Raw genomic sequence first — 14,488 nt, forward strand, 5'->3', positions numbered from 1 at the left:
GCAGGTGGCACCTTGCATGGTAGCCCCTGCTATCAGTGTGTGAATGTGTGAATGATGACGTAGTGTTAAAGCACTTTGAGTGGTCGGAAGACTAGAAAAGCTCGACACAAGTACAGTCCATTCACCATTTATCTTGACGACTGTTTGAATGAAAAGACCTTAAACTTGCTATAGGGCTGAAGATGAGTTGGAACAAATCAACACCTTTTCCTGTCTAGTTATTTCCCCCCATCATAGTAAAACCAGCACTGACATTATCTCCACTGTGTTAACCCCAAAATGATTGGATGTTCTTCTGTTGATTCCTCTTCCTTTAGCTGGTGTTGCCGCCCCATATCCTGTCTCAGGTTTCTTAAGACCATCCGTGTAAATCTGTGTAAAATCACGATACACTTGAGGGGCTTATCCTCCGATCAAACACTTCGGATTCTCTTGCGTCCACCCGACCAAAGTGATCCCTCTGACTCCTCCCACTCTCCCAGACCACCTGAAACGCTCCTTTTGCAGGGTGAGAATCATTGTCCCTGTAAATTAGCCCAGTAGTTTGCCATCAGTTGCTTTCTCCTTAAATCCAGCGGTGTGTTTCCCATTTCTACCTGCAGGGCAGGTTCTGCTGCAACTTGGTGGCTAACCTACAAAATAAAAGCCTCTATAAATTATTCCCATCTTTTCCTTATGTAATGGGTGTGGGTTGGACATGGAAAAAATAAAACTCAATTGATTGTTTTCCAACATTTATTTACTTCTGCAGAAGACAAAATTCAACCCATTAACTGCCTTCTGATCTTTTTCTGCTCCTCTGCTCCCTCAGCAATAAGTAAAATGACAATGTGTGATTTCATTCTTGTTTTTTTACATTTAGATACATTATTTTGATATTACAGTATGTACTAAGCTCAGGATGCACATTACTAGAAAAGGGATATTAAAATTACCAGGAAAACACCTAACCTAAATCATAACAACACATTCCCTCAAAACCATTAAAAACAATATATACAAGAGGAGAAACAGGGACACCTGGTGGGTAAAGTGAAAAGGTGCGTTGGACTGGGTGACTAAATAGAGACAACAGAAACTATAACATTACACAAAGGAAAACACACACTTGCAGAAGTCAATGCATCAACACATGAATTGCCTTCTGGTATTTTTCTATAGTTCAGAATCTAAACATGCAAAATAACTTTACACAAGAATATATTTACATCAGCAACACTTTTATTCTAACGGTAAAAACAACACTATAAAGTTGGGTAACGTTAAAATATTAACAGAAAGCAACGTGTCTTAAATGTTAAACCCTTCCAATAAATCACCGTAATGTGGTTTAGGGCCGTGTGTGTGACCTGTGACCTGTGTTCTCAGACCAAGAATTCACTCAACATCTGAAAAGAGTTGTGGCAGCTGGGCCGAAAAAAGGGAAACCGGGGCCTCTTTCTGGAGCCAGACCTGGGAGTGGAGCTTGCTGGTGAGGGTCTGGTTAAAGGGACGTGAGACACATGGTTCGACCAGGAACAACCCAAAAAATCTACATTGAGCCGCCGCCCTATTGGTCACCAATCACCGCTCGAAGGGATATGCGGAGGGGTGATTGGGGAGAAGAGCTAAAGGGGATTCTTTCATGTGTGGGTTTTCATGTGTAGCTTTAGAGCTCTGTTGCGCATTAATCTTTTATCACAAACTGAGCAGCTGAAAGGTTTCTCTCCTGTGTGGATTCTCATGTGTTTCCTAAAACTTTTGTTATGTTCTGAATTACAAACTCAGAACAAATGTATGATTGAAGGATTGCCTCCGCACGGCTCTCAATATGGCAACAAGGGTGCAACAGTTCACGACAACATTTTCTTCCAGGTGAGCGTGCCCCGGACCCCTCTAGAAAACCAACACTAACTAGAAAATAAAAACTCAATTAGTCTACTGGATCAAACTAAAGACAGCACTAAGCTCTTTGCCAACGTGAGGAGGCGTCACCTTAAACAAAGCATGGATCTCTCAGAGCAATCAAGGTTTATTGTGTCACTAATCGCAAGCGGGGGCTAATTGTGTGTGAGGACAGGGTTTTGAGGGAAACGATTCAAAATCTGAACGTGGAATCAATAAGCAATGCTCTCAAATTAAAACATGCTTTTGAATAAAGATAGGAAAAAAGCACCATATTTCTTCCCCTGCATTATGTGCCATGTGGTGTGTCAGATTTACCTTTTGTATACAAACAGAACCATTAAAGCCGGTTGTCTCTTGTATGAGTAATTATGTGTGACTTCAGATTTGACTTGTGCCTATATCTTTTATCACACACTGAGCAGCTGAAAGGTTTCTCTCCTGTGTGGATTCTCATGTGTGTCTTTATACTTGAACGATCGTTAAAAGATTTCTTACAAACTTTGCAGCTGAAAGGTTTCTCTCCTGTGTGGATTCTCATGTGCGTCTGTAAAATTGAACGATCGTTAAAAGATTTCTTACAAACTGAGCAGCTGAAAGGTTTCTCTCCTGTGTGGATTCTCATGTGCGTCTGTAAAATTGAACGATCGTTAAAAGATTTCTTACAAACTGAGCAGCTGAAAGGTTTCTCTCCTGTGTGGATTCTCATGTGTTTCTGTAAATTTGAACCCCAGTTAAAAGATTTCTTACAAACTGAGCAGCTGAAAGGTTTCTCTCCTGTGTGGGTTCTCATGTGTATCTTCAGATCTCCACTCGTGCCAGTTGTTTTCCCACACTCAGAGCATGTAAACAGTTTCTCACCAGCACTACATCTTGAATCACTGACATGGACTTCATCAGGTTTCAAATAATTTAAACCTGACTGAGGTTCTCTGGTCTCCTTCAAATCATCAGTGTCAGAAGAGTCTCCAGTCTTCTCATCAGTATCTGGTTCTGGATATCCATCTGGATCTGAGTTCCTGTCTGGTTCTGGTCCTCCACAGTCCTCTCCATCAGCATCTGTTTCCATCTGTTCAGTTTGTCTTTGATGAAGCTGTGAGGACTGAGCTTCCTCTTCATCATCTTCACTCTTCACAGGAGTGAATAAGAACTTGACATCAGCCTCCTCCAGCCCTGGAAGCTGCTCTCCCTCCTGACTGGCCCAGAGTTCCTCATGTTCCTCTTTAATGTGTGGGGGCTCTGGGTCATCCTGTTCCTCTTTAATGTGTGGGGGCTCTGGGTCCTCCTGTTCATCTTCAATGTGTGGGGGCTCTGGGTCCTCCTGGTCCAGACTGGAGCTCCACTCCTGCTGCTCAGGGGGAACCTCTTCTTGAACCACCAACAGCTGCTGGACATCTGCAGGAAAACAGTAAACACACACAGAGACGTTACGAAGAAATATTAGTATTGAGCAAATAGTTTCCTGCAGATACTTTTATTTCCTGCCATCATTCCCTCTTAGACTCCCTGTGCAGTTACCAAACAGACATGCCGACACAAATTGTAAAGACACAACGCACCAGCAGCAATGACGTCATCAATAGTTTACATGGCAAAAAATTGTGGCACTACCAACATTGTTAAGAAGTATTCAAAGAACCTGCATCCTCCATAAAGTGCGGCTGAGATGTGATCATGTGGGCAGTTATAGTTGACTAATGTACGTAAACCTGCCACCGTAGAAACAGTGGATAGAACCTTCAGAAGCAGCCACAACGTAACCGTGGACGTGCATCATCGGTGCGCTCTGTTTCTGAACCAATAGCACTCCACCTTGGTAGTCAGCCGTAGAGAACATCCACATAAACATGATGAAACTGAAATGTGACAATAACAACAATGACACAATCTGAACTAATAAACCGTCTAGAGACTGCTCTCTGGAACCTAGAGGTCAAGGTTGAACCCCCCCACCCCCCTGATCCCAGGGTGGTCCCTGTTATTGATATATTTTAAATAATCCTATTGATGTTAATAATTGTATGATTATCAATAATTAAATTGTCATACTTGCCAGTAACCAGGTCTGTATGTGTCATGATAACAAGGTCTATCTATGTTGTATGATTGTTTAATTCATTCTATCATTGATCAGGTTGTATTCAGTGATTTATATCCAACTGTTTGGTACCGTTCTGCAGCTGAGACAGTCCAGATTTAAAATATGGAAGAATTAAATAGACTATGGCCCTTTCTCAATATGCGTACTTCTCTGTACTTGTGAAACGTCATCAGTCTCAGCCCAAGTACTGTTCCAATTCAAAGTTCACATCAAGCCAGGTCCAAATGCCCGGATGTGGCTTGCTCCACCCATTTTAGCGGGGATGCATCGGAGGTGACTTGTCTAGACTTGGGACAGCCAAATATCCCAGAATGCATTTTGCACCAGCAACAGGAAACAATGGCGGAGGAGAAATCACACAACTGGAAGTTGAAACTTTTCGAAATACTACTGTTGTTAAGTCACAGTAAGTAATTTTAGGATATTTTGAGGCGAGAAGTTAGTTGTTTAAGCATCAAATCTGTGTTCGGTTTGTCAAGATTCAGCCGATTTAAAAATCTGCTCCGACGATTTTGGAGATGTGAGGTGTTGCTAGCGGGACCGGCAGTAAACCAGCACCGGGGGCTCAGCGCTCACGTTACCCGCCTAGAACTGCCTGATCTCGGCAGTAAACCCCGCCAGCACCGGGGGCTCAGCGCTCATGGTGCCCACCTAGAACAGCCTGATCTCGTCGAGTCTTTTTGAAACTTGCCGCTGGTATTGACGTCTCTGTAGCGTTTTCCTCGTCGGCAAAGAGTACAGCAATCCGGATCTGATCCACATACATCTCTATGAATTAGAATATCATCGAAAAGTTAATTTATTTCAGTAATTCAAGTCAAAAAGTGAAAGTCATATATTATATAGATTCATTACACACAGGGTGATATATTTCAAGACTTTATTGCTTTTAATTTTGATGATTATGGCTTACAGCTAATGAAAACCCAAAATTCAGTATCTCAGAAAATTTGAATATATATATATATATATATATATATATATATATATATGACATATATATATGACATATATATATATGGCATGACATAGTGAAGAGACCAGATGTGTTTTGTTTGTGGTTCAACCCACTGGTTTGATTGGTGGAAACGGACTTAAAGGGGGGTGAATTTTGACTATAAAAGTAATCCGTGAAAAGTAATACATCGGATTTGCTGAACTCATTGTATGTTGGCGTGTGCTTATTAAAACACTTCCCGCTGGGTTGCAGCTTCAATTCGTCGTCTCTTCTCGTCATTTTGCCACAACATAATTGGCGCCCCAACGTGAGTTTGAGTCGAGGCCGAGGCATCTTCCACTTCTTCAGCCAACCGACAATCACGCGAGAGGCCACGTATCAGGTAGGAGATTTTCATATCTCACCATAGATTTATTTCTGTATAGCGTGATTCTCGCTTGTGTGATAGGGTGGGAGTGTCTGGGGTCCCCTCAACGGAATCCACGCTCTTTGGCGGAGGAGGAGAGAGGCAGACTGGTGTTAGCGGATAAAAAACTAAAAGTTGAAATGTTGAAATAATTCAATTTGATCTCTAGCTGTAAAAAGAGAGCTCTCTGTAGAAGACGCGTGCGTGGCACTGTGTTTTCCGGACGCCTGGATGTGGCCGTAAGCGAAAAATCTGAGCGCTCCGTGAATCTCTCAAGCTCAAGCGACTGTTGTGCGCTGATGATAAGCGACTGTTGTGCGCTGATGATAAGCGACTGTTGTGCGCTGATGATAAAGCTATTTCTGCAAAAAAGGTTAAAGAACTCCATTGGGAGTAGGATACGTCGGTCCTAAAACAAACCCTCTCAGGAGGCCTTCTCTGAGCTCGAGAGAAGTACAAAAGGACTGGCTTAGATTTATATATAACTAAACTAGAATATAGGGAATCTGTTAAGAGTGGTTTCTGTCTTAGGCAGGAAGCTACGCTGACTAGAGACTCAGAAGTTATGTGCAGAAATCTAATGAGCAGGAAAAGTAATATCTAACTAATAGACAATAGAATGACTGAATACAGTTTGAAAGTGTGCACACGACTGTAACCTACTGACATTACTGATAAAGTAATACTATAAAGGAGAGAGTGATAAAGGGAAGAGACATAACTCCCTATAAAAACCCTGAGTTGATAAGGGTGAAATAACAAGGACATTTGTAATTGTCACAAGCAGACCAACAATAAGAATCTCTCCTTAACAAAGACTTGAGTACAAGCAATACAAATAAAGCTTACACATAGTCAAAGTCTGACATTGGAAAAAGAAGATAAGAAATAAAGACCTGAACTAAAACTGACTGACAGACTGAGACCGCTGACTATTAATGATTAATACACCCGGGTGGCTTTGCTCGTTTGTTTGTTTTTGATTGTTTACCCAGTGATAACGCTTTTGCAACAGTTTCATCGTGATTTTATTAAGTTGCTCTGGTTACAAAGAGACTCTACAGCAGTACACAAGCTCAAAGCTTCCAAAACCTTATAGTTCAACTTGTCAATTAGAGTGTATAAAGTTAGTAACACTAGTGTCACAGTGGTTGTATAATTGTAAAGCTTAAAGTAGTTTTTATTTTTCCCTCTGTTAAAAAATAGTAATTGATGGTAGAGGTGAACTGCCGTTTTTCATTTATTAACTTTACTTTTGTATCACAGGGAGCCAAAAATGTAGTAAATGTATTTTTGGTTGGCTTGATTAATGTGTTCAAAGTGAATAAATATATATAGAGTTTGTTTCAATCCATCTGCATATATCCAGATCCTATTCTGTCTGCAGAGAGAAAAAAAAGAAAAAAAGAAAAGTTCATGCTCCGTGTACTTGGTGGTGGCAGGACGCCCAGATGTGTGTGCGTAAACTCAACTTAGTAGCCAGTATGAACTCTTGCACTACCTCCCTAGTGTATGATTGGCTGTACGCCCAGATGTTGGGGCCTTACAGGCTCGCTCTCTCTGTACAGAGAGGAGTAGAGTTGTCATACATACAGACAATGATCATACATAGTTCCTAAATAATCAGAGAAAGAGTGTTGATGGAAAGGGGTTGTGGGGGTCACGGGAAGGATTGTTGGTTGCACTTGGTGCATTGCTGACCATCTCAGAACCGCACAGTGAAAATCACTGTGCGAAAAGGTTAAAAAGACAATATAACATAATAAAAGCTATCCATTTATTTATCAGAATTAACAGCACAATAGCTGGACAGATGTGTCCTGGTTAACATGTAGTATTTATAGAAGATTTGGTGTATCCATTCAAGTTGAACTAAGTCTTGACACGAGTGTTTTGAAGATACTGTAAACGACAAACTAGAGAAAATGGGTAAAAGTCAAAGTGAGTCTGAGCAGCTTGATGCTAAGGTCTTACCTCCAATATTAAAATATATGCGGGACAAAGATAATCACACTACCAAACAATTGAAAGAATGGATAAAATGGGTTCCCTGTGTGGTATATTTTCAGGTCTTGCACAATACAGCGAAGACCCCAAGTGTATTTGTCTTAGATGAAAACCAGATGTGCAGGATACCAGGGGCAGAAGGGTGGAATGATGAGGCCACATACATTCTCTTACGTTCCGCCCAGATGTTACATAACATGTATCCTATATAAAGATGAAGCGAGAGCCCTAGAGGGAGGACTTGCAGATTCGACTTGAGACCTCCGGGCGATCTAGACGTCCGTAATGGCATGTGTTGCTTGTTTGTAATAAACTTTATTATACCAGCAAGAACAGTGTCCACGGAGCATCCTTCCTCATCACTTCAACAGTACTGTCGCATGAAAGATACGACACCTGAAAAAGGCAATTTCAGCCTACAAAAATGTTATTAACTCAGAACTTGTTTAAAGCAGAAGGAGAAAGAGGAAGCAGAAATATATGGAATAATGTCTAAGGGAAAAAGAAACAGATTAAGAAATAAAGATCAGAAAGACACATAAGAAAACAGGGAACAAAAAGAGATAAAATTGATAAAAAAGGAAAATATACTGCCCAACTTTGTTTTGTTCGTGTCCGAGGGACATGGTCAAGTGGACCACAGTGAGGGACCACCGACGCACACACATTACAACACAGAGGATGAGTTAACTTTAGATTCGGACTATTTAGTATCGTATAGACTATTACAAACTAGACAAAGACATACCAGATGTATTACAACCTATGTTTGATAAGAAAACACACCATGGTTTCAAATATGTGATGTAAGACAGCTGAGGGGTGCTAGTGTTCACCCAAAATCGTGATCCGCCCAATTTCAAAATCTGATTTCCGCTCATTCAAGAAGCAATATCCACTCAATTGAGATATTAATGGTATTACACCTGTTCTTGAGTCTTTATTGAAGGTTGGTATAATAATGTAATGTGATGATTCACCGGTGCACCCACGAGCACCTCAAACTTTAGGCTGCAAATGGTCACAAGGCTAGCCTGTCCAAATTGCAATTTGCTCTCGATAAAGTTTCATATCTGGGACATGTGATCACAGCAGAGGGCAAAACCCTCCCTCCCAAGAGAATACAGACAATTCAAACTGTGCCTAAAACCAAACCAGTCAGAAACAGAGGCATTCCTCTATCCATGATTCATGGTAAACATCTTTATGCGCATGACAAACTGACCTGGACTGACCGCTCGACTGATGCCTTTAATGACAAAGATTTTAATCCTGCTACTCTTTTTCCTACTGCAGCAGATGGAGAGCCACATAACTGTGTTGTTTCTCCTGAACAGGTCTGCACACCGAGACCTGACCTCACAGACACGCCCACCGAATGCTGATTTACAACTGTTAGTGGACGGTTTGGCATCCCGCTTGCCGGACACGGGAGAAGGGTTGGTCGGGTTTGCTGTAGTCTCATCATATGACACTCTGTGCAGCGGTAAGTTGCCAGCACACTTTTCTGCTGTAACGGTAAAATATGTATTAACATGGTCTCTGCATAGTCTCTATATGATATGTCATAATAGCATAAGACGAAGCGCCTGCTGTGACCTAAAACGGTTCCATATAAGGCGATAGCATAAGACGAAACACCTGCTGTGCACCTTCCTGTTTTGCAAAGGAAACGTACCAGACACTGATGCACATGTATGACTTGCCCCCCTCTCTGTCTTCTTTTTGATCTTTCTAAGCTAAGCTGAAAACAGGAAACCGTCTGACGCTATAAATAAACATGTACTGAGACTGTTCGGGGGTGCACTCTCACAGGATACTGCGATACGCGTCTGTGAATCTGCTCTCCTTGCTTGCAAGCAATAAATTGACATTACAACTTTGATCATTCATCAAGACTCTACTTATTTGATATTGATTGAAAACCTTCACACTCTTCTCCCGAATAGTCATAGAAATATTCCACAACACAAATGATCCCATTTCAACAGGAATGCTGCAGAGGATGCTGCGACTAAGCAAGCAACATTTTCAGGCTATTCTTTAGCTCACATGACTTATGCTAGGTGTGCCTACAGAAATATCCCTCACTTATGATGTTCAAGTATTGCAGACATTGGCTACCCCTGCAGAGAGAAAGGGTTGGGCCTCATCTGGTGCAATTTAAAAATTATGAATGGATAAGGGTTTATTATTATTATTAAAATGTATTATGAGCCCAGACAACTGCCACATGAATTCTTCTATTGTTAAGCTAAATTAGCCCACAGCAGAGATAACTTGGCAAGAGGGGGAATATGTAATATATTGTAACGGTAGATCGACATTTTGTACAGTTTTTAAATTTAAAAAAGAAATTTAATAAGAAATTAAATCTTATACTTTTACATAAAATGTCCCATGTAGGTTATAATCCCTTTCTTTAACTGGTCATAAAAATCTTGATGCATCATCAAAGCAAATAATAACAGCACTTATATACAATTAGTATACATATTTTGAACATTTTATCTCTTTTACACAAAATCAAATTCTTGTGACAACATGATGATGTGATGAGCTGGCCCTCTATATTAGATCATTTAAATATCACTGTATTTAAATTAGTTAACTGACATTATGGAATGTAAGATAACTGCAACAATAAATATTATTTATATTTTATTAGGTTATAATTTTAGAAAACACAATACGATGCGTTATTCACTGAAACAGTTGGCTGGATACAGCAAAGTATATCACTCTAGTGATTGGTCAGAGAATAACTAAATAACATTCATCTGAACACCTCAGGATTTTAAAACTAGATGTTAAGTAACGGCGATGGAAGGCAGATCTCCAGCACCATGGCACACATCCCACAACCTAAGAGGTTCAATGTGTTTTCTGCTCTTCTGTGCAACAATAATTGTGTTTCCTAATAATTGATGGATGAGAGACCATGGTAACTAGAGAACATACAACTAATTGCAGACAATTATATTGAGAAATCCAGCAACCACCAAATTAAAGAAACGATTGTAACATGATCTCACAAAACAGCTAGTGCTTTCTTTTATTTTACTTGATAAAGGAATCAGTTGAATTGACAGTTGATTCTGAATGTATATAATGGTAATATAAATACTTGGATGATAGAATTAATTACAAATTGTTTGATTATTGTGTGTTATGAACCCTACTGATATGTTGTCTCTCTTTAACAGTTCAACAGAGATGGAGGTCCGACGTCTGCGTTTCACCTCATCTCAGGATTTATTTTGCCATGTTGATGTTAACATTCCCAAGCTAGCTACAACATGGAGTTGCTTAAAACTCACAAAAACAGCTAATTCCTTAACCTCATCGAGTATGTGATCATATGATGTGCATATGTAAACCATTTTTGCCATTTCGATAAATTGTAAATAATGTAATGGCCATAGGAATGGCCAGAGGGGGGAGTTGTTGTGGCAATTTATCATGTTCTGTTAGATATAACTTCTATCGCAGACTAGGCCATCCGAACTCATCCAATGTAACAACTACCAGTACTCCAACCTTGAGAGCCCAGACGGGGCTCAGCCGTCCTGGAGGAGAGCCAGAAACCATGAATCAGATGAGTACGATGCAACCACACATATTCCAGCCCATGTTAGCCCAGGACCTATGCCAGCATTGCCATTTAAGTTCAAACCAGCCTATCCAGTGTTCAGACAGTTGCACGCTAATGCACGTAGAAAGAGACGACTTCACACCATGTGGAAAGGGGAAGCTAGCACACAGCTGAGGCTGATGTCAGAATGAGCCGAATGTGAAATCCAAATCATGTTTATGATGTACATGTGGAAATAAAAACATTGGCACTTCCTATGTGTGGAGTTCAATGTGGACTCTTGTATGGATCTCAAAAGAAACACGACTATTGAGATCGGTATCCTGAATATCAAGTGTGCAAATTACGATTTACACATCCCAAAATAAGCCTCCCACTAATTATAAAGCAGATCAATTGGAAGAGTATGAATGTTTTGCCAGTGGTGGATTTGCTACGGATGGGAAAAGGGTTGATGTAGGCAATACTACCGGTTACTAAGGTAACCTGTGGTGTCCTGGTTCCCACAGGCTAACATCACTCCTTCGTTCATTAGGAGACCGGTATGGTATGAAAACCCAATACCACGAGACCAAAGTTGTGAAAACATAACTATGACCATTCCCACTCTTCATTTGTTAAATAAACAAACATCAGACATAGCCGACATGTATTGAATGTGTTGTGAAAATGTTTTACTGAATATACTGTTGAAATGGAGAAGAATTCGGGGTTTGAGGCAAGAGCTTAAGGAGAATGCTGGCAGGGGGGGGTGGTCATGGGATTGGGTAGACCAAATTTTGGGAAAATGGGGGTCTGTATTGGTAAAAGCAGGCATTAGTGCATTAATAGTTTTAATTGTAGCTTTTCTATTGGCATGTTGCATCCCATCCTGAGGAGACAGTGCCAGAGGAGCATGGACAAAGAGATGGGTGTCATGACAAATCTCCAACTGGCTCAGATGATGAACATGATGACGATTGAGCGAGGGACAAAGGCCCAGTTCGCTCAAATGGTGGTTGGACGACCGGACCCGTTTCCCACTCCTGACTATCTGGAGGACTCAGATGACATGGAGAAAACAGGACTAGGAGGCATCTCAGCATAAAGAGCCTGAACTTTGTTGGAAGTACATACACGTCCAAAATCACCACGTCACAGGTTTTATTATCTTTCCAAACTGTTTCACTATAAATTGAATGTATTATAATCAGATATTTCTACATTCACATATATTCAATGTCACGATTCATAGTCATGATTCATATAGTCTGTGTACAAGTATTATAGCGAAAATACATAGTTTTATCATAGATGTTGCATCTAATGAATACCGATATATTGTTCAATATTTTGCAGAAACTAAAATGTGTGATGTATCAGTTAATATATATGTTTGTAAGCAAGAACAGGTTCACTTCATGCCAGAAGGTGGTCGCTTGGCGGAAAAGGACCATAAAGGAGTTTTTTCTGTAATGCAACCTGCGGGTTTTTTCGCCCTTATATGAAAGTGAACCTTAGTATTGAGTGATGTTATTTGTATTACCTTACTAACTCAAATGTTCTGTATTGGTATATAATCAAGCACATATAATTGACATAATCATTTGGCAGGATCATTCTCTGATTCTGTATAATCCATATAATCACTTGTGTTGTTGCAATGCTGTGAGGGATCAAAACTTTAGGTTACAGTTCGACCTATTTGACAAAAGTTATATGAAGTTAACTGAGAGAACAGATCAGAAGAAGAAGAAAAAGATTCATTGAATCAACCGAGTCTCACTCCAAACTACATAGAAACGTTATCAGCCGGAGCATGAACAGAAGAAATAAAGTGAACCAACCTGCTCTGTGTAGCCGCAGCTGAGGGTTGAAAACAGCGTCCAGTAGTTTCCTTTGTCGCTCGTTCTGCTCTTTTAAAGCAGAGAGTTCCTCCTCGTACTCTGCTATCGTTCTTTCAAACAGACCAAATATCTCTTCATCAGCCGCAGTTAGTCGCTGGTTGACTAAACATCTCAGCAATTGAACTTTAGACATTTTCACTAAACCACGAGGCGTTTCCTCCAGACAAACTCCGGAAGATATACCGAGACGGACTGTTGTGCGTTAGTAAAAGGTCCGAGTAGCACCAACAAGCTTGTGATCATTTAGTTCCACATGTAGATACCAAAATATGTGAAGACCGTAACTGTTGTACTTGTATAATTTAATTGATAAAATATATACTATTACAACGAAGCATAATAACTATTTAAACATTAACATTCCGTTTGTCTTTTCCATATCTACACCACCTTCTGCTCCAGAGAGCGGATCAGACAATAGACTGACAATATTTCACACAAAACAAAACAAACATCAAAAAATCTCCAAACATACAACATTAACCTGTAGTTTATCCTCCATGTTTTACATTATAGTATGTGGAGTCATAGTATAGTATGTCCAAAAAATTGAAATATAAGTCATAATATAGTATGTCAAAAAAAGTCATTGTAGACTACACCTATCAAGTCTAAGACTCAGTACTCCAGACTGTCCTGCTTTCTGCCAACAATGACATTCCTGCTGCACAGTCACTGGATTCTTAACATAGCTTAAGGTGAGTGTGTATTTACACAGTTATGTGTTGTGTAGTGAGATTTCCATTCGTGAAGGTTTGTACTTTATTCACTCAATTAAAAACATCTGCTCAGGTGATACAAGCATCCACAAAAGCGCATGTCCTCTTTGGATGTGACCTTAATTTGACCTAAATTAGAAACAAATATCCTGGTGAAGGAGGTGAGCAGCATCCTCACCTTCTCTTTAATTAACTACCTCCACCTGGACATGGTGCACTGCGGCCTGAAGGGGGCAGTAGATGGCAGTGGTGGAAGAAGGACTCTGGTCTATTTCTTGTATGAAAGAAGTAATGCACCAGTGTGTAGAAATACTCAAAATATTTCTTACAGTAAAAGTAGTAATAATAATAATAATAAAGTATCTGTAATAAAATGTAAACCAAAAGTACGCATTATGCAGAATGGCCCATGTCAGAATATGAGTAAAACTATTACTGATGTATTTATGTGTTCATCTGTTTAAAATTGCAGCTGGTAAAGATGGAGTTATTCCTATTTAGTCAATAACTGTACTTAAGTACAAATTCATGTTATATATACTTTACTTTCCATTTCATGAAACTTTCTCCTCCATTACATCTCAGAGGTAAATATTGTACTTTATACTACATTTGTCTGACAGCTTTAGTTACGGTTCTTCATCTCCTTCCTGTCCAGTTTAAACCTGGTATCTCCAGATGTGTTGATGTTGAATGTTTGTGATAAACTGAAGGATGAAATGTTCCTTTATGTGTTGATGAAATCCTCCTACTTCTTCAGATTAATAAACTCTTTAAAAATACTCTTGGATCAGCTGGAAAATACATCGTCACAAAGCTGAAAACAGGTTTGTTCTTTTCTGGAGATACGAGGTTCTCACAGGACAGAGACGTTACAAACATGATTTTATAGAATATGATACATTGATGTAGATTAATCTAGTTAAAAACAT

General features: G+C 39.9%; 1 protein-coding gene across 1 annotated transcript; it reads right to left on the bottom strand.

Moving 5' to 3' along the window:
- Positions 1-721: 721 nt before the first annotated feature.
- Positions 722-13,013, bottom strand: LOC142949920 (uncharacterized). Its single transcript, XM_076091808.1, has 2 exons — positions 12,778-13,013; positions 722-3,279 (listed from the first exon to the last, which is right to left on the bottom strand). The coding sequence occupies exons 1-2, from the start codon at positions 12,968-12,970 to the stop codon at positions 2,225-2,227; spliced, it is 1,248 nt and encodes a 415-aa protein (XP_075947923.1). The 5' UTR covers positions 12,971-13,013; the 3' UTR covers positions 722-2,224.
- Positions 13,014-14,488: the final 1,475 nt, after the last annotated feature.

This window comes from Anarhichas minor, unplaced genomic scaffold (genome assembly GCF_050575085.1).
Source record: "Anarhichas minor isolate MPS153535 unplaced genomic scaffold, ASM5057508v1 ptg000014l, whole genome shotgun sequence".
Classification (NCBI taxonomy): Eukaryota; Metazoa; Chordata; class Actinopteri; order Perciformes; family Anarhichadidae; genus Anarhichas; species Anarhichas minor.

What these genes read in the sequence shown, in the direction of transcription:
- LOC142949920 (XM_076091808.1), bottom strand. Translation starts at nt 12,970, where the DNA reads ATGTCTAAAGTTCAATTGCTGAGATGTTTAGTCAACCAGCGACTAACT. An exon ending in GCTGCGGCTACACAGAGCAG is followed by an intron (nt 3,280 to 12,777) that starts GTTGGTTCACTT and finishes GTTTTCCTGCAG; the next exon opens with ATGTCCAGCAGCTGTTGGTG.